The sequence below is a fragment of the Ovis aries genome, chromosome 19 (assembly GCF_016772045.2).
Source record: "Ovis aries strain OAR_USU_Benz2616 breed Rambouillet chromosome 19, ARS-UI_Ramb_v3.0, whole genome shotgun sequence".
Taxonomy (NCBI): Eukaryota; Metazoa; Chordata; class Mammalia; order Artiodactyla; family Bovidae; genus Ovis; species Ovis aries.
In genome coordinates, this window is record NC_056072.1 from 16,290,094 (window position 1) to 16,318,028 (window position 27,935).

General features: G+C 43.9%; 1 protein-coding gene across 6 annotated transcripts; it reads right to left on the bottom strand.

Moving 5' to 3' along the window:
• Positions 1-200: 200 nt before the first annotated feature.
• ZNF445 (zinc finger protein 445) lies at positions 201-27,933 on the bottom strand. 6 transcript variants are annotated; one of them, XM_027958076.3, is made up of 8 exons: positions 27,851-27,933; positions 14,162-14,267; positions 11,703-12,274; positions 9,343-9,511; positions 8,924-9,000; positions 8,525-8,651; positions 6,729-6,839; positions 201-5,827 (listed from the first exon to the last, which is right to left on the bottom strand). In XM_027958076.3, exons 3-8 carry the CDS (start codon positions 12,129-12,131, stop codon positions 3,657-3,659), a joined length of 3,084 nt encoding a protein of 1,027 aa, XP_027813877.1. In that variant the 5' UTR covers positions 12,132-12,274; positions 14,162-14,267; positions 27,851-27,933; the 3' UTR covers positions 201-3,656. The 6 variants fall into 6 exon arrangements, with proteins under 6 accessions (XP_027813877.1, XP_060258120.1, XP_011954866.1 ...); XM_060402137.1 differs by having other exon boundaries at positions 14,162-14,384; XM_012099476.4 differs by lacking the exon at positions 14,162-14,267.
• Between the last annotated feature and the right edge of the window lie 2 nt (positions 27,934-27,935).

Below are 27,935 nucleotides of genomic sequence, written 5' to 3' on the forward strand. Positions count from 1 at the left end.
TTTTTTAGCTGCTGCCTCGTATATCATTGTGGATGTTTCAGACCTGTGGAACCACTCCTTGACTAAGAGCCATTTGTACTGCTCTCCATTTCTGCAGGCAAGGAACCTGAAGCCTTGAGAGAAGGAATGGCCTGCTCTAGGAAACACCACATAAATGGCAGAGCCAGGATTTCTAAAAAATCATGAAATGGCAGAGCCCATGCTTAAAAATACTTTTATTTTGAGATATCTTAAACACACAGTTAGAAAAAAACCCATCACATATCCCATTAAATCAACATGCTAACCCAACTACATCAACATTTTAAAAGAAATAAAAACACAACTGAAACCTCCATGTACCCTCCCTGATTCCATCAGCAACTCCTGTTCTGGGAAGGCAGAGCATGGCTTTCACACATCTTTCTAACACAGGATTTACACTCTTCATTTCATATAACTTGAATCACAGGAAATACATTATTGTGTAAGACAGTAACACTGGTTACCTTATGCCAACAATGCTTACATGCCCGCCACTATTCTAAGCAGTTTACATGCATTAATTCATTAACTGTCCCCCTCCCCCATCACCCTGTGAGGTTGGCACTACTATCTCATTTTACAGAAAAAGTGAAACACAAGTAAGTTTAAATAATGTGCCCACAAATACATAGTATGTTTAACTTTACATAAATGGTGTATGTAGCTTCTGCAGCTTTCTCTGCATCATTTTTGATTCATCTATGTTCAAAGATGTAACTGTAGTTCTTTCATATTCACTTACCAAAAACAACCTGTTCTTCTGCTGATGGAAATTTTGGCTTCTCCTAATCTTGGTATCTACACAGTACTGCAATGAACAGTCATAGACACATTTCCTTCTTCAAATGGAGTTACTTTAGGCTTTATCCAGGAGTAGAATTCTGGGTGGCAGAATATACACAAGCTTAACCAGATTTCACATATTGCTTGGCAGAGCAGCTGTCACAATTTCTATTCCCACAGCAGTGAGTTCCCATGTACCATACACTTGCCCACACAAGGGCTTCTAAAAGCTAGCCAACTTCATGAGTATAAGATGGTCCACATCAATTTACATTTCCTGCACATTCTTCTCTACACTCACCTCTGTCTGGACTGACAGGTTCTGTCAGCAAGGGTGAGACCAACCACACTAAACACTTGCCTGAAACATCTCCTGATATCCACCCCTCTGTGGAGTCCCAGCCCATCTGGCTCCCACGAACCCTAATTTCAGTTCCTCCCAGGAAGCGGGAGAATCCAGGGCAGGTTTGGCAGAAGGGGTATGTTCTCCAGGCCAGTACAGGGTGTGAGGTGAGCACGGATGGCCCAGGCACTCAACTCGGTCCCCTCTGGCTTGGAGACACCAGTGACTGGGCTCCCAAGTAGCAGGCACGCTTGTGGGCAGACTCCAGTCAACAGTTCACTCGTCAACACCTTCGAAAAGTTCCAACCCTGACTTAACTAAAATGATGAATTCAGTTCTACATTCCTTAAAAGAGGCAACTTTGTGTAAAATCTACTCTGCCCAGAAAAAAAACACCCAAACCTGGCTTCTAGAGTACTCAGTCTGGCTGCAATAATGGGAATAACGTTTGGAAATCCAGACAACACCCAACAGGGCAATATACAAGCAGGAGGAGAGGTGAGACCAGGGGAGAATCCCTAGAGGGACAAGGGTCAGGGAAGGCTGAGACTGAAAGAGTGAAGACCTGGGCCAGACCAGACAGCAGCGTGGCACTCCATGGGAACGGAAACAGCGCGAGTCAGCTCAGCCCAGGGGCATTCAGGGAAGAGTAATGAAGTTAAATTCAACACTGGTTACACCAAAATGTTCAGTAGTTAGCTCCAAGTAGTCAGACTTATCCTTTTAGTGAATCTGTACATACTAATATTTCTATCATAATCATATACTACTTACATAATTATTTTAAAACTCAGGTTACCAAACGGATTGCATCAGCACAATCCCAAAATATTCAAGGTTTACCTCAGTACAGAGGGATTTCTGTTGACTTTTACTTCACTCTTTACATTTTTAAAAATCTGACTTGAATGTTTAAAAATAAATATTTATCATTTTATAAAAATGGCAGTAGAAACACCCCTACTGGGGCAGGAACTCTATGAAGTACCAGGTGGCACAAGGAGTAGGGAGATGAAAAGATGGACAGAAAAGGGGTATTTCTGTGTTTGTCATGTCAACTGACATGGGATCTGCAGCTCAGCGAAGGCCTGGTCTAGAGATCAGACTCCTGACCCAGAATCTTAATAAGTCAAGCCTCCTTTCCACCAATCCCAAGAGCTGGGTAGCAGAGTCAGCCACTCTAATTTTAGATGCCAGTGTTCAGTGATTCACCCAAGATCATCCTGCCAAGAAAAGGTGCAGCAAGCCAGGAACACACACTTGATGACTCTGAGGCCCTTCCCATGACCTTTGCCCCTCAACACGTGAGACTCTGAACTACATTCTGTAATGGTCCAGATTCAGACCATAATTCTCAACTCAAAACTGTCCAGAAGTTCTCCTCTGAGGAAGCCAAGGCCCAGCAAGGACCCATGATGCTCAGCTGGCTTGGCCATCCACCTTTCTGGGCTTCTCACTTCCAGATGGCTCACTTCACTCTGGTTCAGGGGCCTATGGGTCATTCCCTAAGGAGACTACCTCCTGTGAAGGCTCCTGAGTAGGAACAACGGACCTACGTGGCTTCCTCCATGATCTCTTTCTGGTCCTTGTCCAAATCTGACCTCCTCAGTTGACACCCTCCTTGACCAGCCTATTTAAAATCCCAATCCACCTTCCAACCCAGCATTCCCTCTCACTCTGCTGATTCATTCTGTCCACAACACATATCACCACCCAAAATACTACATATATCTCATTTGCTTATTGTCTGTAAAGATCCAAGATGGCAGACTTTCTGCTCCAGTCCTCTGCTGGGTCTATGGCCCACACGACAGGGCCTGGCATACGGAAGATGCCTGACGCATTTGTTTAGCAGATGGACCGCTGCTGTCCGTTCAGACCTGGGGGATGGAGCTGGGAATGGGAGAGCTTCATTCTGCAGATGATCAAGCCCAGGACCCTGTTCTCCTCCACTTGCAGCTGAGACAACTGTTATGTCCACAGCAAATACCCAAAGTCAGCTGTGAAGATCGAAGGCATAGCCGGAACTCCCCTGGGGGTATCTGGAGACACTAGTTCTTGCTGCTGCTGGTGCTTTTTAGGTCAAATGGACTACACACCATCATAAGTCACACTCAAAGGCAAACTAAGGATCCAATTGGACCCTTCCCAGCAGCCACAGCCTACCATGCCATGGACATTCTATTGAACCACCACGAAGTGCAATGGTCTCTCCCTTCAGAGTTACAGAAGAAAATCTGGCTGGGGGGAAACTTCAGGCCATAGAGTGAAGCCCACTCCAAGGGGCCCAAACCTCTTCCTGGAACGCACTGAGGCTCTTCCCCAGCATCTCATTTTCCAGCAGTAGGATGGAGGTGCCCTACATTTTTGAATCCTCAGCATTCTCTGCCACAAACTCCCAAATAAGGATTGAGCCCTCTGTGAAGGCCTGCCCCACATCCCCTACCATCAGGGGTTCTCCAGTAGGGTAACCAGGACCCCCTCGCCCCAACTGTTGGACCACAAGTTAATCTCTAGTATGGTTTTTCATATGCCGAGCCAAGTTTGAAGACCACCTAAAGGTCTTCCCACACTCTCTGCATTTGAAGGGCCTCTCCCGTGTATGGAATCTCTTGTGGCTGGTGAGCTGTGAGCTCTTGCTAAAAGTTTTCCCACATGTGCTACATTTGTGGCACTTTCCCCGAGTGGGTATGTCCTGGAGTCCAGGGAGTTCAGATCTCTGATCACAAGTTTTCTCATCATCTTCAAGAGGATTCTCCTCACCTGATTTTAATTCATGTAACTTTACCCCTGTCTCCCGGTGGGATGTCAGCCCAGCCACACCACTTTCAGACTCAGCTGCTCTGATGTGTTTTCTCTGATGAATGGAGAGGGTATGTTTTCCAATGAAATCTTTCCCACAGCACTGACATTTAAACGGTCTCTCTTTAGTGTGGATTCTCTGATGATTAACAAGGCGATAATTTCTGTCATAAGATTTCCCACACAGGTTACATTTATAGCGCTTCTCTCCACTGTGTATTCCTTCATGATCTAAAAGACTTCTTTTACGTGTAAAGTTTTTCCCACATTCTTGGCACTGAAAAGGTTTTGCACTGGTGAGGACTTGTGACTGAAGATTTAGAGCATCTTCGCTTTCGGAGTACTCATCCAGTTTTCCCAAAGAGTGAGTCCTCTGATGTCGGGAGAGGTTAGAACTCCATCTGAAAGATTTCCCACACTCTTTGCACTTATAAGGCTTCTCTCTGGTGTGAACTCTGTGATGGATGAGGAGGAACGAATGACTGCGGAAGACTTTGCCACACTGGCTGCATTTGTAGGGCTCCTCTGTGGTGGGACTGGTCTGAGGAACTTGGAATGCTCTGTCATGACTAAACGAGGGTGCATCCTCAGGTTTTCTTTCGGTGGCATGCTGCCTCTTATGAACAATGTAGGCCGACCTGTGAGGAAACTCTTCTGCGCATTCGTGGCATCGGTATGGTTTCTCGGCTGTGTGAATTCTCTGATGATTGATGAGAGTCTTCTTTCGAATGAACGTTTTCCCACACTGCTGACACACAAGAGCTTTTTCCATGGTGGGGGCGCTCTGGGGCTGGCTGGAGTTGGAGGTCTGCCTCAACTCTTCTCTACATTTGTCCAGGTCATAGAACTTCTCTTCCTGGTGCAGTCTCATGTGACGAGTGAAGTTGGACCTCCACCTAAATGTTTTCCTGCATTTGGGACATTTGTAGGGTTTCTCCTGGGTGTGAATCCTTTGATGTTCAAGAATGTATGATTTACAGTGGAAGGATTTCCTACACTGGCTGCAGTCAAAGAGTCTCTCCCCACTTTGGTCTCTCAAATGATGATCAGAATCTGAGTCACAGGTCAGAGCTTCTTCATCCTGAGTAGATTCAAGGTATTTCTGCTTAGCATGGGCTTCCTGGTGCAGGCGGTAGACAGACATGCGACGGAAGGCTTTGTCACATAAACTGCACTTATACGGTTTCAGTCTGGTGTGAATTTTCTCATGTCGCACCCGGTTTGAGCTCCACCTGAAGGCTTTCCCACATGCCCTGCATTTAAACGGCTTCTCTTGAGTGTGGAGTCTCTGATGACATACAAGGTGGGAGCTACAACTGAAGGTTCTCCCGCAGTCGCTGCACTTATACAGTGTCCCCACCACGTGAAGATTCTGCCCATGCTTGTGATGGGAACTAAGGCTGAAGTCCTTCCCATGCGCATCCTTGGCCTTGCCTTTCAGTCCAGCATGAATTCTCTGATGTAGGCTGAACCCACCCATCATGCGTCTGAGCCCTTTCCCATACTCCTTATAGTCATAGTGGTAGGAACTTCCCCTGAAGTGTTTGCCATAGCCGTGTTTAAGGGACTGCTTTCTTCTGGGTCCTCTCAAATATGTAATATGTCTTAGATGAAGACTATTATTTCTTCCTGAATCTTCACAGTCTTTCCCTGCCCCATGGCTGGAATTGGTCTCTTCTTTCTTAACTCTCACTTGCGTGGGGTTTCCACATCTTTCCTTTAACCTGCTCTTCTGTGCAACGGATTCTCTGAGCCCTGGTCCCTCAGAAACAGTTGCTGCACCATGACATTCTGATGGCGTGGCTAAGGTTACTGCTTCTTCCAAAGGTTCAGGTTTTAAGATGAACTTGTCTGTTTTCACATGGAGCTCTTCTCCTGACACAAATAAAACATAAGAGAATGTACTACTCTTGGGAGTGCCCTGGTTGCCTAGTGGTTAGAATTCCAGGCTTTCACTGCCATGTCCCACGTTCAATCCCTGGTAAGGGGACTGAGATCCCATAAGCCACTAGGTGTGGTTTAAAAAAAAAGGTGGGGGGGACTAAAGAATGTTCTCTTTTCCCATACTTGGAAATACAGAAAGCACCGAGGGACCAAAAATGTCATGAACTTAGGTAGTGAGGCTTTTGCCTGACTGCCAGTAGCTTTACAAAAACAGTCAGGGATAAGGCAAAACATGGAGGGGTATTCCAGATGTCCGAAAGGGGAGAGCAGAAACAAGATGGGTACACCAGCTGGCCACATGCACGGATCAAATCCAGGGGAAAAGCCAAAAGGTTCAGAAGGGAGTGTTAAACAGCAAGAGAGGGGAGAGGAAACATGACACGCACACGTGACAGGAAGGTCTTCACGAGCTGAGAGGAAGGGCTTGAGGAGAGCTGGCTGCAAGGGCTGCAAGCTGACCACAGGGGAAGGATCAAGCAAAGAACAGCAGCAAAAGTGGGATGAGGGGTGCCAGGAGCAGGAAGGGCAGAGCAGTACAGGGCTGAGGAGGAGCATCAGTGAATGGACAAGACAACAGTGATGCTGTCCTGTGGGCAAGAGCTGCTCCTGAGAGGGCTGATGGGTGAGGGGCAAGGCCGGAAACCAACATCTAAGAGGCCACTCTGGGGGGGAGAAGCCCAAGCACCCAACATTTATTAGCAACACTGCTAAGGCTCTTCCTTCTAGCAAACAACAGAGAGAGCTTCCCACGGTTTTCGTAGTGTAAAAGACCTCCAGAAACGGAAGAGCAGATGGGAAAGGAGCAAGACCTGGTCATTTCTCTGGAACTCACCTGCAGGGGCAGCACCTGGATTCCCCTTAAGCTGAACTCCCTGGACATTCAGGCCCCAGGGTTCCCTTGCCTCCAACCAGGAGATGAGGGCAGGCTTGGTGAATGGCCCCACTGCAGAAGAGAAAAGAAGGGGATGTGACTGGACAGTAGATGAATCAGGCAGAACTACTCTCCAGGACCCTCTCAGGCTTGAGCTCCTGATGGGGAGGAGGGGAAGCCCAGGAGGCCAGTGGAGGAAGTCAGGGCAGGATGCCCAGACAGGGATTTCTTTCTGACAGTTCTGAGCAGAGAAAAGATAGTTCAGTTCAGTTCAGTCACTCAGTCCCGTCTGACTCTTTGTGAGCCCATGAACCGCAGCATGCCAGGCCTCCTTGTCCATCACCAACTCCCGGAGTTTATCCAAACTCATGTCCACTGAGTTGGTGATGCCATCCAACCATCTCATCCTCTGTCATCCCCTTCTCCTCCCATCTTCAATCCTTCCCAGCATCAGGGCCTATTCAAATGAGTCAGCTCTTCTCATCAGGTAGCCAAAGTATTGGAGTTTCAGCTTCAACATCAGTCCTTCCAATAAACACCTAGGACTGATCTCCTTTAGGATGGACTGGTTGGACCTCCTTGTAGTCCAAGGGACTCTCAAGAGTCTTCTCCAACACCACAGTTCAAAAGCATCAATTCTTTGGCACTCAGCTTTCTTTATAGTCCAACTCTCACATCCATACATGACTACTGGAAAAACCATAGCCTTGACTAGACGGACCTTTGTCAACAAAGAAATGTCTTTGGTTTTTAATATGCTATCTAGGTTGGTCACAACTTTCCTTCCAAGGAGTAAGCGTCTTTTAATTTAATCGCTGCAATCACCATCTGCAGTGATTTTGGAGCCCCAAAAAATAAAAGTCAGCTACTGATTCCACTGTTTCCCCATCTATTTGCCATGAAGTGATGGGATCGGATGCAATGATGTTAGTTTTCTGAATGTTGAGCTTTAAGCCAACTTTTTCACTCTCCTCTTTCACTTTCATCAAGAGGCTCTTTAGTTCTTCTTCACTTTCTGCCATAAGGGTTGTGTCATCTGCATATCTGCATATCTGCTATTTTTCCCAGCAATCTTGATTCCAGCTTGTGCTTCTTCCAGCCCAGCGTTTCTCATGATGTACTCTGCATATAAGTTAAATAAACAGGGTGACAATATACAGCCTTGACATACTCCTTTTCCTATTTGGAACCAGTCTGTTGTTCCATGTCCTGTTCTAACTGTTGCTTCCTGACCTGCATACAGGTTTCTCAAGAGGCAGGTCAGGTGATCTGGTATTCCCATCTCTTTCAGAATTTTCCACAATTTGGCTCTGGCATAGTCAATAAAGCAGAAATAGATGTTTTTCTGGAACTCTCTTGCTTTTTCAATGATCCAGTGGATGTTGGCAATTTGATCTCTGGTTCCTCTGTCTTTTCCAAAACCAGCTTGAGATGAGATAAGCCACAGGCAAAAGGACTGCTAGGATTCTCCAGAACCAAGTGACAACTCTATCAGTTAAACCAGCTAACTTTTTTTTTGAGGCCTGAATAAACCAGGAACTTGACACACATGACTTTTAATTTTTATAGTATCTCAGCAGGACAGAAATTATATCCCCATTTTTAAGAAAGAAGACTGAAGTAATGGATTAAGTGATTTGGTTAGTAGTGAGACAGACATGACCCAGACTCAGGTCAAGACCCCTTCCTGGCACCACAATGAGAACTAAGGAGGCAGAAGTAGAGGCAGGTGGAAGATGGTGACAATGACACCTTACCCACAGAAGCCATGTTTCCATAATTCTCTAGCATCACATCCCTGTACAGGTTCCTCTGAGAAGCATCCAGCAACCCCCACTCATCCTGGGAGAAGGTCACCTCCACATCCTTGAAAGTCATAGTCCCCTGGAAAAAACACAGTCCAATGTCTGAGAACCACTCCACAGCTCCCAGCTTTTAGAGTGGGGAAGTGGGGCTGGCTCTGAGTACAGGATGGATCTGGTCAAGGTGAAAGGGAAGGTAATCACCCAACACAAGAGCTGGGCTCCAGGGGGACAATCTGCTCTCTGGGATGTGGGGTCACTGGACAGAAAGACCCAGGACAAGGGAGAGCTGCAGCTACCCCATTAGGCAGCAATGGTGGGATAGCAGGAAGGCTCAAAGGTCCTGTGGCTCACCTGAGGCTGGGCTGTCACCTGGTTGCCTGGGCATCCCTCCTTCGAGCAAAGGGCAGGCACCTCTGCAGCAGGAGGATCTGAAGAAGAAAGAGCTGTGAGAAAGGGTAGCTCGGTTCCAGCGTCCCACTGAGAAGCCCACTCTTCCCCCCACACAGAGGACTCCTGGGGCCCGCAAGCAGGTATGGGCTGTTTTAAATGCCCATTTCAAACTTCCCCCATGTCTGCTGGGGTCAGGGAGCAGGGGGTGCAATGGGAGGAAAAGTCAGGTACACGTGGGTCACAGAAGGATAAAAAGGACACGGAGCTCAAGGCCAGGACAGAAGGGATTCTAGTGAGAGGACAGAGGGTGGAAAGACGGTATCATAGGAGGTTCGGGAAGTGTGGCACAGGCTGGGATCTTAGAGCCGGGCAGCAAGTACCGGGTTGCCCAGCCAGGAAGTCACGCACTCCTATTTCATAGGGAGGCTGCAGGTGGTCCCCCAGAGCCGAGCCGCTCCTGAGAGGTGAAGCAGGGGGCCATATCTGTGCGGCTCGCAGGGCTCCTGTGCCCATCCAATGCACATCTGGGCTCTGGGCAGGGGCTGGGTCCTGGCAAGAAGAAAATGTTGTGAGAGGATCCCTGTAGGAATCAGAAAGCACAAGCAGAGAACAGCCCACCCGGCTGATCTCTAAAAGGCAGAGGCCCAGGAAATGGTGAGCTGGGCCCTTTGTTACCTACAGGCAGAACAGAAAGGAGGACCAGAAAGCCCAGGGAGGATCCCCCTCACCCCCTCCACCTCCCTGGGCTCTAATAAGGGCCATGCAGAGATAGGTAGAGCCGGATTCTCACTCGACAGGAAAGTGCCTGGTCAGTCAGTGACAGTACTGCTGTTCGAGCCTCGGGTGCTACAGTGATACCTGCCCCCTAGCCCTCAGCCCCCACCCCGGGCCTGGAAGTTAGAAATGAGAGAAGAGATTACTCCCTGAGAGGTAAACTGATAACGGTTCACAGCAGGGATGCAGCCGGATAATATCTACCAAGTGTCAGACACTGCTCTAGGTAACATTATGCCAAGTGACCTCAAAAAGGCAGCAAGACTCCAAGACGGTAAACCTGAGTGAAAGAATAATACCACTGGAGCAGCAACGCTAACTGTGAGTGCCAGCTATAGACGCACAGAAAAAAGGTCTCAGGAGCAAAAAAAAAGGGCAGTGCCCATGCAAGCCGAGACCTGGAGATGCAGCCTTTGTGCTGGGACTTCAAAAGTCCTGGTCTTTGGAGGTAAGGCTACTCCTGACACAGAAGTGAGCATAGGAAGCTGCAGTCAATGAACTTCGCGTTTTTCTGGTCCTGTGGCCAAAACATTCTCTGTACCAATTTGGATGGATCTTAGCCTGAGGCCATTAAATATCTAAGACACAGCTACAGCCTGAAGATGATACAGCCACCATAGGAGTTTATCTCCTATTCCTCCCAAATCCCACCAAAGGGAGAATAAAGCAGCAACAGGGAAGCACAGACATGACTTTCAGGACAAACTCTCAAGCACCAGTTTGACCTTATATGCATCTTGAGCATTTCTGCTCATTTTTTAGAATTTGGTAGGCTTTTTACCAGCCTGTTTTCTATTTTCAAATTCCTAACTAACTTTCAACCAGATAACCCCTTTCTGCTCATTTGGCTATGTTTTCATGGATTTTTAAACCACACACCTTGTCCTACCTGATTTGAACATACTCGAGCCACAATTTTGTACCTACTGTGTACCTTATTTGCTTTAAAAATTATCTTTAGGTCATTTTGAACATCTCATTGTTTCTGGTAAAAATTATAAATGTTCTTTCAGATTTTAAAAAATAGTACCCAAAATTGAGCAAAGAGATTTTCTCTTTTAACATCTGTTACCATATACTGCTGGTAGACCATGTTCAGAGACCACATTCAGAGGATTTACTGATCTAGTTTTTATTTTACTTTTAGGGGAAAAGTGTCTTAAACTTTTTTTCATAAATCTTAAACATAACTTTCATTTATGCATGAATGAATCGTATATGAGGAATTACACACATTATATAAAAATTTTTTAAAGCCTACAAAAATGATAAAATACTCTTTAAACACAAAAAGCTCAAAGGTAGGAGAAACACTGAGAGGCCAGCCTGTGTGGGGCAGAGGAGCTCACGGGGTGCACTTGAACTGATCCGCTGCCGGCTCAGGGACTGTCAGCTCCGTCCCCCAGCACCAAGCCCAGGACAGGCCCATGGCAGGCACTCAAGGATGTTCCCAGCCCCAGGCTGCCCTCACCATTCATCTATCCCATCTCCCTGCACACAACACATCTTCAAAAGCTTACTGAGAAAGAGATAATATGACACACGTAGACTGCTCTTCTAGGTCTCATCAATATGTATTTAGAAACCAAGGATCCTGACACTAACTTTCCTACTTTTGAGCAAGAGATAACCTCCACTTTACACATGGGTAGCAAGTCAAGTTAGGTATGTGGAGATATACTTTGTGTAAGTCAATGTGTCCCAAACCTCATTACTGTGATTTTTGGATACTTGCAGGCCCTCTTCTTCCTGGTGCTTATACTCCCCTGCAAAGGAGGAAGGAGCTGCCTGCTAAATGGTCCTTGGCTTAGGGTCCAGTTCTTTTCTGTTCAGGTGCCATGGAATGAGAAGAGAAGGCTTCCTGTGAACTCCTCCACAGTGAGGGTTCAGAGGTCCAGCCCCTCTCCCCACGAGTGGACACAGTGGCAGAGAGTTCACTGGGCACCGCACACTGTCTCACACTCACCCTCCATGGTGTCTCATCAAAGTCCCTCTGAAGCTCTTCCAGCAAGGCCACAGCCTCCCCACCACTCTCAGGGTGATGCAGCTGTACCCAGGTCCGGAGCTCCTCTGGCAGGATGCTCAGGAACTGCTCCAGCACCAGCAGCTCGAGGATCTGGGCCTTTGAGAGAACATCTGGCCTCAGCCACCAGCGGCATAGCTCCCGGAGCCGGCTCAGGGTCTCCAGAGGCCCAGAAGACTCGTGGTAGCGAAGCTGCCTGAAGAGCTGGCGGAACAGCTCCTGGCCAGGACGGTTGAGTGTCTGTGGTCTGGCAGCCGGCACTGAAGTGTAGCTTTCATCCTCTTCTTCCTTCTTTATCATCTGAAGGCGTCCTCGCTCCCTGGAAGCCTTGGCCTGAGCTGGATGGACAGCGTACCACCTGCCTGGAGGCATCACTCCCGTTCAAGGTCTTCCCAGCAGAGTGCTACCAAGTCTGCATTAGTTGTGGCTATCACCGCTGGGCCCTTGGGAGTATCTTTTCAGCACCGCTGGGGACAACACCGTTTGCTGGGACATCAGAAGTCACTGGCGAGAGACTGAAATAATCAATGTTACCATTCAGGAAAGACGTGAGAAGAAAGGCGCAAGCAGATGCCATTAGATCATCTTTGGATTTATGAGAAAAGGGCCTATGAACGTTTGCATAGTGGAGCCTGTCAAGATCAAGCACACCAGGAAAAGGGATATTTGTGGTTACCAGAGGCAGGGGTGGGGACCACTGGATGAAGGCAATCAAAGGTACAAACTTACACTTATGAGATAAACAAGTCCTAGGGATATAATGTACAACATGATAAATACAAATAACCCTGTTGTGCATTATATATTAAAATTGCTAGGAAAATGAAAATCCTAAAAATTTTCATCACAAGAAAAAAACTTTTCTATTTCTTTAATTTTCTATCTAAATGAGATGATGAATGTGCACTAAACTTATTGTGACAATCATTTCATGATGTACCTCTGGCAAATTATTATATTGTCCACCTTAGAACTTATAGAGTGCTGTATGTCAATTATATTCCAACAAAACCGGACGAAAAAAATTTTTTCATTAAAAAAAAAATGGCTTTTTCTACATAATAGAAATGAACAAACTGAAAACAAGAAAACAATTCCATTTACAATTACATGAAAAAGAATAAAATACTTAGAAATAAATTTAACAAAAGAACAAAACTTATACTCTAAAAACAACAAAACACTGCTGGAAGAAATTAAAGGTTTAAATAAATGGAAAGACATTGTGTTCATGGATCACAACACAAAGCACTCTTAAGATGACAGCATTACCAACTCAAGGGACTTGAGTTTTGAGTAAGCTCCGAGAGTTGGTGCCTGGCGTACTGCAGTCCATTGGGTCGCAAAGAGTCAGACACAACTGAGCGACTGAACTGAATTGTCCAAATTAATCTATAGATTCCAAAACATCCCTACCAAGCTGGCTTCTTTATAGAAACTGAAACGCTAACCCTAACATATGGAAACTCAAGAGACCCACACAATACACAACATAGTCTTGAAAACGATTAAGTTGGGAACTTCCCTGGTAGTCCAGTGGTTGAGAACTGGCCTGCCAATGCAGAGAGCACGGGTTCCAACTTGGGTCTGGGAAGATCCCAAATGCCTCGGGACAATTAAGCCCGTGTACCACAACTACTGAGCCCGTGTATCACAACTACTGAAGCTGGCACAGCCCAGAGCCCATGTTCTACAACAACAGAAGCCACTGCAAATGAGAAATCGGAGCACTGCAACTAGAAAGTAGCCCCCACTCGCCATAACTAGAGAAAGCCTGGGTGTAGCAATGAAGACCCAACACAGCCATAAATAAATAAAAATTTTAAAAAGAAAACAAAAACACTAATTTGAAAAGATAAATACACCCCAAACCTCATAAGAGCATTATAAAAATAGCCAAGGCATGGAAGCAATCTAAGTGACCATTAACAGAATGACTGGATAAAGAAGATGTAGAGTATTATTCAACCATAAAAAAGAATGAAATTTTGCCATCTGCAACATGGTTGGACCTGGAGGGCATTATGCTTAGTGAAATAAATCAGAAAAAAAATACTGTATGTTATCACTTAAATATGGAGTCTAAAAAATATGGGCTCTAGAAAATGAAAATATAATATAGAATCTAAAAAATGAAACAAACAAATGACTGTAACAAAACAGAAACAGAACAAACTAGTGGTTACCAACTGGGAGAGGGAGGGGTGAAGGGGCAAGATAAAGGCAGAGGATTAAGAGATATGAACTACTATATATAAAATAAGCTATAAGCATAGATTGCCCAGCACAGGGACTACAGCAATATTTTATAATAACTTTGAGTGAGAATAATCTATTTAAAAAATCGAATCACTAAAAATAAAGAGAGTAAGTTGGAATATTCAAATGACAAATTTCATTACCTTCTTTAAAAAAAAAGGCTTCGCAAGTGGCTCAGTGGTGAAGAATCGCCTGCCAAAGCAAGAGATGTAGGAGACATGGGTTTGATCCCTGGGTTGGGAAGATCCCCTGGAGGAGGAAACAGCAACTTATTCCAGTATTCTTGACTCGAAAATCCCATGAACAGAGGAACGTGGCAGTCCATGAGGTCACAGAGTCAGACACGACTTAGCAACTGAGAACGTACTTTAAAGATAAAAAAGCATCAAGACACTGTGGTACCGGCATAATGACAGACATATAGGTCAATGAAAAAGAACTAAGAGTCCAAAACTAACCCATATATTTATGGTCTATTTAGTTTTAACAAGTGTACCAAGACCACTCAAATGGGTAGGAATAGTCTTCTCAATAAATGGTACTTGGACAACTATATATCTACATGAATGGAATAAAGTTGGATAAGATGGTACACCAAAGTTAACTCAAAATGGATCAAAGACATAAACATCAGATGCTAAAACTATAATATTCTTATCATACTCTTAAGTGCAATATTTTGTGACAATGGATTAGTTAATAGATTCTACCAAATGCATACCACATGCAAAAAAAAGAAAAGAAAAAATAGATAAATTGGACTTCATCTAAATTTAAAATTCTTGTGCTTCAAAGGGCACATGAAGAAAGTGAAAGGCCAATCCACAGAGAGGGAAAAAAATCTGCAAATCATATATCTCATAAGGGACTTGTCACTAGAAAAAATAAATAACTTATAATTCAATAATAAAAAGACAACATAATTAAAATTGGACAAAGCATCTTAGTAGACATTTCTCCAAAGAAAATATACAGATGGCTGAAAAACACAAAGGATTCTCAACAACAATAGTCATCAGAGAAAAACAAATCAACACCACAATAAAACACCACTTCACATCCACTAGGATGGCCAGAATCAGTCAGAAAACAACATATGCTGGTAAGAAAGTGAAGACAGATACTGGAACACTGATACACTGCTGGTGGGAATATAAACTGTGCAACTACACTGGGAAATAGTCTCATCATTAAGCCAAACATCCAGTTACTATTAATACTGGCAACTCCATTCCTACATAGACAGATACAGCTGTCCTTCAGTATTCACAGGGGATTCACACACAAAAAACAAAATTCTAACTAAAGACTTAACTTCAAAAACAAATACAAAAAAGTAATAAGAATCCTAGGGTAACCAAGGCCTTCTGAAAAAATCAAAGGAAATAGGTGACATATGACTAAGTCTCTGTATTTTCACACCCTTGCTCAAAAAAAAGAAAAAAGAACAAAAGCACAAACCAATGGAAAGATGTGTAAAGGTAAACTGCCACCAGGAAAGGTAGTTTGAAAGTCTGCAGTAGACCTAAAATGTCATGTTACTTATGCCCCTGAAACTTCACTTCTAGGAAGCTCCCTGGAAAAGCACTCTACAGGTATTCAAGCCTTTACACAGGTGTTTACTAAAGTACTCTTTGTAATAACATAATATTGGAAATGACCTATTTGTCCATCAATACAACTAAATAAAAGTAGCAATTTATAGGGTGAAACACCATACAATAATTTAAAAGACTATACCAGACCCCTAAGCAATAATATAATTGTTTCACTGTTGACTGGGTGGTCAGGCGGTGCAGCTAAGGTTAAAAAGCAGATAAGTGCCAACCACAGAAGAGACCAGAGCATAATTTTAAGTTGCTGAGAACAGAAAAAACACACAGTAGGTTCTAGTGATACAGTTTACTTACAGCAAGAGAAGAAAATATGGGCTTCCCTCATAGCTCAGTTGGTAAAGAATCCGCCTGCAATGCGGGAGACCCCAGTTCAATTCCTGGATCAGGAAGATCCCCTAGATAAAGGATAGGCTACCCACTCAAGTATTCTTGGGCTCCCCTTGTGGCTCAGCTGGTAAAGATTCTTCCTGCAATACGGGAGACCTGGCTTTGATCCCTGGGTTGGGAAGATCCCCTGGAGAAGGGAAAGGCTACCCACTCCAGTATTCTGGCCTGGAGAATTCCATGGACAATCCATGGGGGTCGCAAAGAGTTGGACACGACTTTTGCTTCACTTCATAATAGAGTAGGTCCTCGGTCCCCCTTCTGAAATACAGAAAGCGGGGTGAGCATGGGGGGCCACTGACACATGCACTTAAGAAGAAAAGAGGGGTATAAATACCGAACCGGGAAAGATAGTCCCTCAAGAGGCTGGAAGTATAGCGCAGGCTGTGAGGATTCAATTTCTTTGCAAGAATATGTCCTCAGCCAGAGGCTAGGATTACAGTGCTACGCAAGAGAGAAGTTGCACCTAAATTGGCTGTCTTTCTCAACAAACATAGAAAACATAAGCTAAGTTAAAAAGAACACCCTCGACGTAGCTGGAGAAAAAACCCTAAAATTCTATTTATATATAAGTATGTCTAGGTCAGGGGTGGCGACCAAGAGGAGCAACCCCACGCCCGAGGTCGGGGAGGCAGCTGAGAGGAGCAACCCCATGTCCAAAGAGCGGGCGGAGGAGGGCCGAGAAGAGCTGCTCCACGATCACAGTCAGGAGGGGCGACCGTGAGGGGATAACCCTCGTCCAAGGTAAGGAGCAGCGGCTGCACTTTACTGGAGCAGCCCTGAAGAGATACCCCACATCCAAGGTAAGAGAAACCCAAGTAAGACGGTAGGTGTTGCGAGAGGGCATCAGAGGGCAGACACACTGAAACCATAATCACAGAAAACTAACCAATCTGATCACACAGACCACAGCCTTGTCTAACTCAATGAAACTAAGCCATGCCGTGTGGGGCCACCCAGGAAGGGCAAGTCATGGTGGAGAGGTCTGACAGAATGTGGTCCACTGGAGAAGGGAATGACAAACCACTTCAGTATTCTTGCCTTGATAACCCCATGAACAGTATGAAAAGGCAAAATGATAGGATACTGAAAAATGAACTCCCCAGGTTGGTAGGTGCCCAATATGCTACTGAAGATCAGTGGAGAAATAACTCCAGAAAGAAGGGATGGAGCCAAAGCAAAAACAATACCCAGCTGTGGATATGACTGGTGATAGAAGCTAGGTCCAATTCTGTAAAGAGCAACATTGCATAGGAACCTGGAATGTCAGGTCCATGAATCAAGGCAAATTGGAAGTGGTCAAACAGGAGATGGCAAGAGTGAACGTCGACATGCTAGGAATCAGCGAACTAAAATGGACTGGAATGGGTGAATTTAACTCAGATGACCATTATATCTACTACTGTGGGCAGGAATCCCTTAGAAGAAATGGAGTAGCCATCATGGTCAACAAAAGAGTCCAAAATGCAGTACTTGGATGCAATCTCAAAAACGACAGAATGATCTCTGTTTGTCTCCAAGGCAAACCATTCAATATCACAGTAATCCATGCCTATGCTCCAACCAGTAACACTGAAGAAGCTGAAGTTGAACAGTTCTATGAAGACCTACAAGACCTTTTAGAACTAACACCCAAAAAAGATGTCCTTTTCATTATAGGGGACTGAAATGCAAAAGTAGGAAGTCTAGAAACACCTGGAGTAACAGGCAAATTTGGCATTGGAGTATGGAATGAAGCAGGGCAAAGACTAATAGTTTTGCCAAGAGAACGCACTGGTCATAGCAGCACTCTCTTCCAACAACACAAGAGAAGACTCTACACATGGACATCGCCAGATGGTCAACAACGAAATCAGACTGATTATGTTCTTTGCACGCAAAGATGGAGAAGCTCTATACAGTCAGCAAAAACAAGACCGGGAGCTGATTGTGGCTCAGATCATGAACTCCTTATTGCCAAGTTCAGACTTAAATTGAAGAAAGTAGGGAAAACCGGTAGACCATTCAGGTATGACCTAAATCAAATCCCTTAAGATTATACAGTGGAAGTGAGAAATAGATTTAAGGGCCTAGATCTGATAGAGTGCCTGATGAACTATGGAATGAGGTTCATGACATTGTACAGGAGACAGGGATCAAGACCATCCCCATGGAAAAGAAATGCAAAAAAGCAAAATGGTTGTCTGAGGAGGCCTTACAAATAGCTGTGAAAAGAAGAGAAGTGAAAAGCCAAGGAGAAAAGGAAAGATATAAGCATCTGAATGCAGAGTTCCAAAGAATAGCAAGGAGAGATAAGAAAGCCTTCCTCAGTGATCAATGCAAAGAAATAGAGGAAAACAACAGAATGGGAAAGACTAGAGATCTCTTCAAGAAAATTAGAGATACCAAGGGAACACTTCACGCAAAGATGGGTTCGATAAAGGACAGAAATCGTATGGACCTAACAGAAGCAGAATATATTAAGAAGAGGTGGCATAATACACAGGAAAACTGTACAAAACAGATCCTCACGACCCAGATAATCACGATGGTGTGATCACTCACCTAGAGCCAGACATACTGGAATGTGAAGTCAAGCGGGCCTTAGAAAGTATCACTACAAACAAAGCTAGTGGAGGAGATGGAATTCCAGTTGAGCTATTTCAAATCCTGAAAGATGATGCTGTGAAAGTACTGCACTCAATATGCCAGCAAATTTGGAAAACTCAGCAGTGGCCACAGGGCTGGAAAAGGTCAGTTTTCATCCCAATCCCAAAGAAAGGCAATGCCAAAGAATGCTCAAATTACCACACAATTGCACTCATCTCATACACTAGTAAAGTAATGCTCAAAATTCTCCAAGCCAGGCTTCAGCAAGTGAACTTCCACATTTCCAGAGATTAAACTGCCAACATCTGCTGGATCACTGAAAAAGCAACAGAGTTCCAGGAAAACATCTATTTCTGCTTTATTGACTATGCCAAAGCCCTTGACTGTGTGGATCACAATAAACTGTGGAAAATTCTGAAAGAGATGGGAATACCAGATCACCTGACCTGCCTCTTGAGAAATCTGTATGCAAGTTAGGAAGCAACAGTTAGAAGTGGACATGGAACAACAGACTGGTTCCAAATAGGAAAAGGAGTATGTCAAGGCTGTATACTGTCACCCTGCTTATTTAACTGCTATGCAGAGTACATCATGAGAAACGCAGGGCTGGAAGAAGCACAAGCTGGAATCAAGACTGCCGGGAGAAACATCAATAACCTCAGATATGCAGATGACATGACCCTTATGGCAAAAAGCGAAGAGGAACTAAAAAGCTTCTTGATGAAAGTGAAAGAGGAGAGCTCAACATTCAGAAAACTAAGATCATGGCATCTGGTCCCATCACTGCATGGGAAACAGATGTGGAAACAGTGTCAGACTTTATTTTGGGGGGCTCCAAAATCACTGCAGATGGTGACTGCAGCCATGAAATTAAAAGACGCTTACTCCTTGGAAGAGAAGTTATAACCAACCTAGATAGCATATTCAAAAGCAGAGACATTACTTTGCCAACAAAGGTCTGTCTAGTCAAGGCTATGGTTTTTCCAGTAGTCATGTATGGACGTGAGAGTTGGACTGTGAAGAAAGCTGAGCACCAAAGAATTGATGCTTTTGAACTGTGGTGTTAGAGAAGACTCTTGAGAGTCCCTCGGACTGCAAGGAGATCCAACCAGTCCATCCTAAAGGAAATCAGTCCTGGGTGTTCACTGGAAGGACTGATGCTGAAGCTGAAACTCCAATACTTTGGCCAACTCATGCGAAGAGATGACTCATTAGAAAAGACACTGATGCTGGGAGGGATTAGGGGCAGGAGGAGAAAGGGACGACAGAGGCTGAGATGGCTGGATTGCATCACCGACTCGATGGACATGGGTTTGAGTGAACTCCAGGAGTTGGTGATGGACAGGGAGGCCGGGCGTGCTGCAATTCATGGGGTCGCAAAAAGTCAGACACGACTGAGCAACTGAACTGAACTGATGTCTAGGTATGATGTACATATAAGCACTTGAAAGATTTTTAAATGGCCAAAAAAGGATTTACAAAAACTCTTACTGACAGTGGAGGTGGAGAGGTTGGGAGTAACAGTTAAAGGAGACTTTATTTGCAGTGATTTGATTTTTTAAATTTATGTACGAGGTCTCTTTACTAAGACTGTACATCAAAAATAATGAACGCAAATATCCTAAAATGTAAGAAGAGGTTTACCTGTGTACTGCCTGCCAGTTAGTTTCTTCTTTATACTTTTTGTCTTTTCCCAATTTCTCCAAATAAATTAAGTTTTAGGAATTATAGTTATGAACTGTTTTATGCCTTAAAAATAAAACACACTTGCTTATATACAAAAAAGTTCCCAAGCCTTGGCCACCAAAGTGTTTGCCACAGTTATCTACTCTGGCAAGTATAACTAGCGGGTTTTCCCTTCTTATTTTTCTGTTTCCTAAACTGTTCAACATTATTTATATAATCAGCAAGGTGATCAATAATTCTGTTTAAAAAACAAAGCAAAAAAATAAATAAATAAAACTAAAAAACAAAGCAACTGGAATTCCCTGGCGGTCCAGTGGTTAGGACTCAGTTTTCACTGCTGGGCCCAGGTTCAATCCCTGGTCAGGAAACTAAGCTCTCACAAGGAGTACAGCAAAAAAAGGAAAGAAAGAAAGCAATTGAGTATTAGCACCCTGGACTGAAAGGTGGCCACTAGGCAGAAGAGGCTGCACATCCTTGAAGGGAACTTGTAAGTAGATCTCAGACAACCGTAAAGGAAAAAAGAAACCTAGTTGACCCTAGTTCTAGTTAAGCCACTCAGTCAACAACCAAAGCAAAGAAGGCAAGCTGAACTGAGAACACGTCAGACAAAAATTGACAACTGAGGCACCGAACAAAAGAGAGTAAAATGCTGCCCAAAACCACAACATGCAAAAGAAAACAAGAAAGAGCATGTTAAAACTAAACAAAGCCAAAAAAAGTCTATAAAGAGGTATTCTTGATGTATCCCTATGTCCAAAGCAGCACTGCTCATAATAGCCAAAACATGAAGACAACCTAAATGTCCACTGACAGATGAGTGGATAAAGAAGTGGTATATATACACAGTGGAACACTACTCAGCCATAAAAAAGGCACGAATGAATGCCATTTGCAGCAACATGGATACAACCAGACGTAATCATACTAAGTGAACCAAGTTAGACAGACAAAGACAATACCACACGGAATCACTTATATGCAGAATCTCAAGTATGACCCAATGGACTTCCCAGGTGGCTCAGTGGTAAAGAACCCACCTGCCAATGCAGGGTACACAGGTTTGATTCCCTTTCTGGGAAGAGTCCACATGCCGCAGAACTACTAAGCTTGAATACCAGAACTACTGAGGCTATGCTCTAGAGCCTGGGAGCCACAACCACTGAAGATCTCGAGTCCTCAAGCCTGTGCTCCACAAGAGAAGCCACTCCAACGAGAAGCCCAAACACCCCCCACAACTAGAGAAAAGCCTGTACTGCCACGAAGATCCAGAACAGTCAAAAATAGACAATAAAATAAAGCAGGACACAAATGAGTCTACCTACAAAACAGAAACTGACTCACAGACATAGAAAAAAGACCACTTGGGGCTGCTAAGGGGGAAGGAGGGAGGGAGAGGGACAGACAGGGAGTCTGGGGTTGGCAGACGCAAACCATTACATTTAGAAGGGATAAACAAGATCCTAGTGTACAGCACAAAGAACCATATTCAATATCTTGTTTTAAACCATTAATGAAAAGGAATATAAAAATAATAAGAAAAGAAGCATGCATGGCTATTAGCGTAACTGACACCATCACGGGCCCATTCAATTCCTCCCGTCCCTCCACTGACCCTACCTATCACTGTACTACAAGGTAAGTCACTTTTCTGTCATCAAGGGCTTTGAAGTTAACAGACACTTTTTTTTTTTGGATCATTAGTTCTAGGCGGCTGCAATGCTCTATTTGCCTCCAAACAATGATGAAGACCTTCACTGACATATTTCCATTGCCTCTGAGACTAGTTAGCCATTCATAAAACCTAATTTAGCAATGCACTTCCTGTTTCCAAGCACATGCTCCCACACCCAAGGTTAACTATAAACCTGTCCCAGCGGCCCCGCAGAAGCACAAACTGAAGCTGCAACTGCTTCCAGTTAGTCCACCTGATCTCACCATGTGAGTTAATGACGCTCTAATAACCTGCCTAGGTTTTCAGTCTCAAGATACCGTCTCAGTTCAATGGGCATTTTTCATTCCCTCCATCCTCCAACGGAAGTCAGAGGCAGTCAGCAGACCTTAGCACCTGTTGTAAAGTGGCCCCATTACTCAGTGCACAAGTCACAGACGATGGTCATCTTCCCCGGAAAGGGCGGCACCCTCCACCTCTCACAAAGCTAAGAAAATTTAGAAATCGTTACTTCAACCAAAAGCCAAACACAGACTCAGCTAGTATTTCTAGGACTGTCAAAAAAGATGACCAGTGACAGAAATGGAACAAAGAAAGCATGCCATCTATGTGGCTGGACCACAGCGACTTCATCTTCTCAGCTCCATCTTAGACCTGCAGCAGCTCCCTTTCTGAGCTTTAACCCGACTCATAAGGAATGCACCCAAGCCAGATAACTTCCTGTCAGCTCTTACTCTTGCCTTCATCTGATATGAAAACTGGAACAATGTATTGTGCTGTCCCAGATGGTTAATGGTCCATAAGGAATAATGTTCATGAGACCTCAGAGGGGAAGAGAAACCCAGTTTCCACTTGTGCAAATGTGCTTTGCATTTGGTAGTCAGATTCTGTCTTTACCCTGGCCCCTTTAAATTCCCGCGTGCTTCTGGCCACAGTGAGTTCAGCTTCAAATGCCTCTTGATGGTTGCGCACCCACAGCTACTGCCTGATCTAAGTACCTATAGTAAACATCATAATTACATTTCAAGGAGTTGCCAGCTTCATTTTTCAGTCTCAAAGTTTCTTCTAAGTCCAGAAGGTATCATTCAATATTCCCTCTGTCCAACACCATCATCCAGATAAAAGAAATGGCGGTGCTGCTGCAAGGACATGGACAGTCAAATGAAGAACTACTTTGGGATTATGCATGATGAGGAAGCTGGCTAAAGCTCTGGCAGAAAGACGAAGCTTTGCAGTGAAAGGAGGGGACAGGATAAGGAAAATAAATATACAGAGAAGCAAAAGCAAAGGCAAACTGAGAAGTGATAAAGCACAGAACTGCAGGCCTACAAAAAGGGACCTGAAGACACAACAAGAGGAGGCTGAAGAGGAAAGGTGCTTCCGGAGGCGCAGGGGCAGGCTCCAGGCTTGCAGGGCCCCAGCAGCACCAACAGGAATAGAAACAACTGCTCAGGAGGAAGCTGAGAGTCAGAGGAAGCAGCAGAGACTTTCCCAGCCAAAGGTGCAGAAGAGACTGGAGGAGAGAATGAAGCTCAGGTGAAGAGAAATCCAGCAGTGCGACTCAAGAGAATGAACTGGAGGCTAGACAGAATGCCCCCAGGGGGAAATAGAAAGAATAGACCTATCTCTAGAAACTGGGGCGTACAGTCAAATTAGCACCAAACATAAGCCTCCAAGCTGACCTGTTATGAAGCAGCTGCTGAAGAAATGTCCAAAGAGGTCAGTGAAGTATTTGTAAAGAGACAATGAGAAGGAACAGCAGAAAAATGAGGACAACTGGCTGTGAATATGGCAAAAGAATACAGTCCTTTGAGCCCAGCCTCTGCAACCATGAACATGGATAAAAGCTAATGACTTCCTGGGCCTTTCAAAGTCTGAATGAAAGACCCACAGCACACTAAGTAAAGATGGAAGCCAGTGAGCTGAAACTGCCCAATTAAATTCAGGTATTCCAATGCCTCAGGGTTCCTCCCAGGTCCCAACCAGCTTTTGAGGACAGAAGAAAAGGTTCATTCATTGCCTTAAGATGACACCACAAATGTGAGCCCCCAAGCTGGGGAGGAACCTGAGACAGATCAGGCCTCTTCTCCCCTAGAGCTTTACCCCTTCGCTTCATTCCCAAATGAAAATGACTTGGAAAAGAACCCAGGAAACACCAACAAATCACATGGGCATTTTCCAGGGACATTTTTTTCTGTCATTTTGTTTTAATACAGAGTAATTTTGATTTCCTCTTAAAATCCTCATTGCGTAGTCTCTTATTCTCGTGCTTTTCCTGCCAGTGAGAGGGTACATAAGGTTTATTTTACACACTGATAGTAAGCAAGCAAGTTTCTAAGACAATCAAAAACTAAAGAAAGACTGCTTCTGGCACACATTTAAAACGTTAAAACAAGGGCTCCCCTGGTGACCCAGGGGTTAAGACCCCACACTTCCAATGTAAGGGGCAGATGTTTGATCCTTCATCAGGGAACCCCACATACAACACAGCGTGAAAAGAAAACACAGCCAGAAAAGAAAAAAATAAAAGTATTTTTAAAAAACATTTCAGTGTTAAAATAATATTTACACCAATTTGCTAACTAAGAAATGAGCTCAACCTAGTGCCCAAAATTTGGTTTCTCAATACCATTCCATAATAAACGAAACCAGGAATCCTTGCAGAAATGGTTGATTCCAGGGTTGGGGGAAATGAAATACAAGATGTATCTTGTGGCGCCTTAAAAAATCAGAGAAAGACACAAAAAAGGATGGGAACTTGTAAGGGGAAACAGGAGCTTTGATTTGAAAGAGCCCCCAATAGCCAAAGTTAGAATAATTTGAGCCACAAAATAAATAACACACCTCAATAAACCCCCAAAATAAATACCCAACATCACACACTGACGTAACTGATATAATTTAAGTAAATAAACAAATGGGAGAGAAGGTACAACTCTTCCTCGAAAAGAATGCCAGTTCATGGATGCAGAAGGAACGGAAATGAAAGGCACCTAGAAGAATGTCACAATAATAACTGCTTCGGGCAAGATCCACCAAGAAGCGCTAATTAGGTGAAAGCTGAGAAGAAAGAATATTTCTATGCAGTCTCAAGGTGTCTATCTCAAAATAATTGCTAATTACCAAAGGACAGACACTAACTTTACAGGGTTGATACTTGGCAGAAATACTGGATCGAGAGTAATAGCACTGAATGGACGTGTGGACACAGCAGGGGAAGGGGAGGACAGGATGAACTGAGGGAGGAGCACTGACATAGATATACTCCATGGGTAAAACCTCTAGTGGGAAGCTACTGTAGAGCACAACGGTGGGAGGGAGGTTCGAGAGGAAGGGGAAATATGTATACATAGACCTGATTCACTCTGCTGTACACCAGAAACTAGAACAACATTTAAAGCAATTATACTTCAATAATATTTTTTAAGAGTAATATCACCAGTTAAAAGACATATCGACATCATCCTCAATGGAAGGAGCACATCTGACAAAACTAAATGAGAGGATTACTCTAAAATTACAAATACAAAATATTTCAAAATTGTCAAGATGGTAAAAAACATGCAAAACTGAGGAGCTGTCACAGACCAAAGGGGAGCTAGAAGACATGACAACTAAATGGAATGAGAGATTCTAGACGGGATGCCAGCAAGACAGTGAGGAGCTCTCCATAAATCAGGACTTTCATTACTAGTACTGGACCACTGTAAATGTCTCAAGTTCGGTGACTGCAGTATGTTTATGCAAGATTCTACCTTTAGGCAAACCAGGTAAAGATATAAAGGAAGTCTATAGAGTTCTGACACCCTCTGTGAGTCTACAATTACTCAAAATGAAAAGGTTTTTAAATTAAAGACAAGTTGTTTCTCTTTTTCTTAATTTTTTTTCTTAGATACTAAGGATTAACTTGGTGATCGCTGGCTCAGAGGTTAAAGCGTCTGCCTCCCATGTGGGAGACCTGGGTTCGATCCCTGGGTTGGGAAGACCCCCCTGGAGAAGGAAATGGCAACCCACTCCAGTATTCTTGCCTGGAAAATCCAATGCACAGAGGAGCCTGGTGGGCTACAGTCCATGGGGTCACAAAGAGTCGGACACGACTGAGAGACTTCACCTTCACCTTCAAGGACACTGAATACTGTCAAGTGTTATCTAAAATTTGAACTCACTCTTTCATTAATTCAACAAACATTTACTAAGCACCTATTACATCCCAGACACTATGGTCTCTGTAGTGAATAAAGCAGACAAAACACACTGCTTTGAGCAGCTTATGAGAAGATAGATAAAGAGACAGAAACAGTGCTACCTAGTAAAATAAAACAAGGAAGGAGGGTAAGAGATCTAAGATCAGGGAAAGAAAAGCATAAGCTCAAAAACTCAATCTTGGGAAGCACCGGATGACTCACCAGAGGAACTTCCTTTCAGATGTTAAAAATACTGAAGACTACAAAGTAACACTACATTGTACCACACTTTCAGTGTTTCTGCTCAGGAGCATGACATCAGACTGCCCATGCATTAATAATTCGAGATACCAGGAGCCACAGAAAACTTAACAGTGGCACAGTTATTATTTTTCATGATTTTATCAGTTTCCCTTCCTTACAAGTATACAAAGCAGTTTATCATTCCCATCTTTTTTGGCTTTTCTCATCAAAAATTGTCAGTCTTCCCTCAATCTTAAGAACATGTAAAGTAGCCTCATTCATCAGCCCCTGAAAACACACACAACTACACACACGTGTGTAATAAATGGAAAGATCCCTGAAATCAAATTACAGCTCAAACTGCTCTCTGACACTTCTGTGCATAATAACCCACCTAATATTAATGAGTTTTCAGTTTTGAAATGCAAACAGTTTGAAAGAGAATGGGGTTCTTTCCTGGCACTACTTTTACTTAGGAAGGTGAACATTCTCTGATTTTTTTAGGCCAAGGTAAGTGAGAAGACAGAAGAGTGGCTTTAGGTTACAACTGTACCTTGTGTTTAAAAACTGTATTTTATATATTACTTTTTCATTTAGAAACCAGAAACAATCAACCTAATACATATCACTTGTTAAGCATTTACAGCATCATGTAATGCATACTATGAAAATAAACTGCAAACAAAAATGTTTTAATTATACTTGCAAAATTATGTCTCGGTGATGTCATAATGCTGGCTCCAACTTTAACCAATTTATGAACAAATGCATTCCACAAGTTGAAGACATCATAGTTTTCAAAAATAGGATGAATGTACTTGATGCCACTGAATTACACACTTTAAAATGACTTAAATGATCAATGATTACATATGGTAAATGTCATCTGTATTTTATCATAATAATACTAAAAAAAAAAAAAGCTTTTTAAAAGTAGCACTATACAAATACGGAAACATGTTGTACCCCTAAAACCAATATGATGTTCTCTGTGGATTACACCTCAAATTTTTTAAATTAATTAAAAATAAAATATGTGGACTATATATTTTTTAAAAGCAGTAAAATAATCGCACTTAAAAATATATATATTTGTACATGTATAAGCGTCTGCATAATTATGCACACATTTTAAAAGGTCAAGAAGCCCTAGACAAAAACATTAACGAAGTGCGGGTACTTCTACTTTTCTTAACAATCACCCAAGTCATCTAATTACCTATAATCAGTACGCTTTGTTTGCACAATTGGGAGAAGCGATAAAACACCGAAACCACTGCTCCAAATTCGCGCCCCAGGCGACGAAGAGCAGGCAGATACTCACTCACTGCGGCGGGTCAGGCTCCCAGGCCAGACCCCCTCGGGTCGCAGCCTCCAGGCCGAGCCTCACTCACTGCCCCCAACCCGGGAACCCCACGCCCGCACCGCAAACCCCGACGCCCGCGCAGTCACCCGACTCACCGACTCGCGCGGCCGCGAAACGCTCAGTCCCCTGACCGCACGCCCCGGCCCGCACCAGTCGCCCCCACGCCGACTTCTTCGCTGG

Excerpts from the sequence above, each read along its gene's own strand:
- ZNF445 (XM_012099476.4), bottom strand. The coding sequence starts at position 12,131 with ATGCCTCCAGGCAGGTGGTACGCTGTCCATCCAGCTCAGGCCAAGGCT. Across the intron at positions 9,001-9,342 it reads CTTCCTGGCTGGGCAACCCG|ATCCTCCTGCTGCAGAGGTG; the intron begins GTACTTGCTGCC and ends TTTCTTCTTCAG. Across the intron at positions 5,828-6,728 it reads TCCAGGTGCTGCCCCTGCAG|GAGAAGAGCTCCATGTGAAA; the intron begins GTGAGTTCCAGA and ends TATTTGTGTCAG.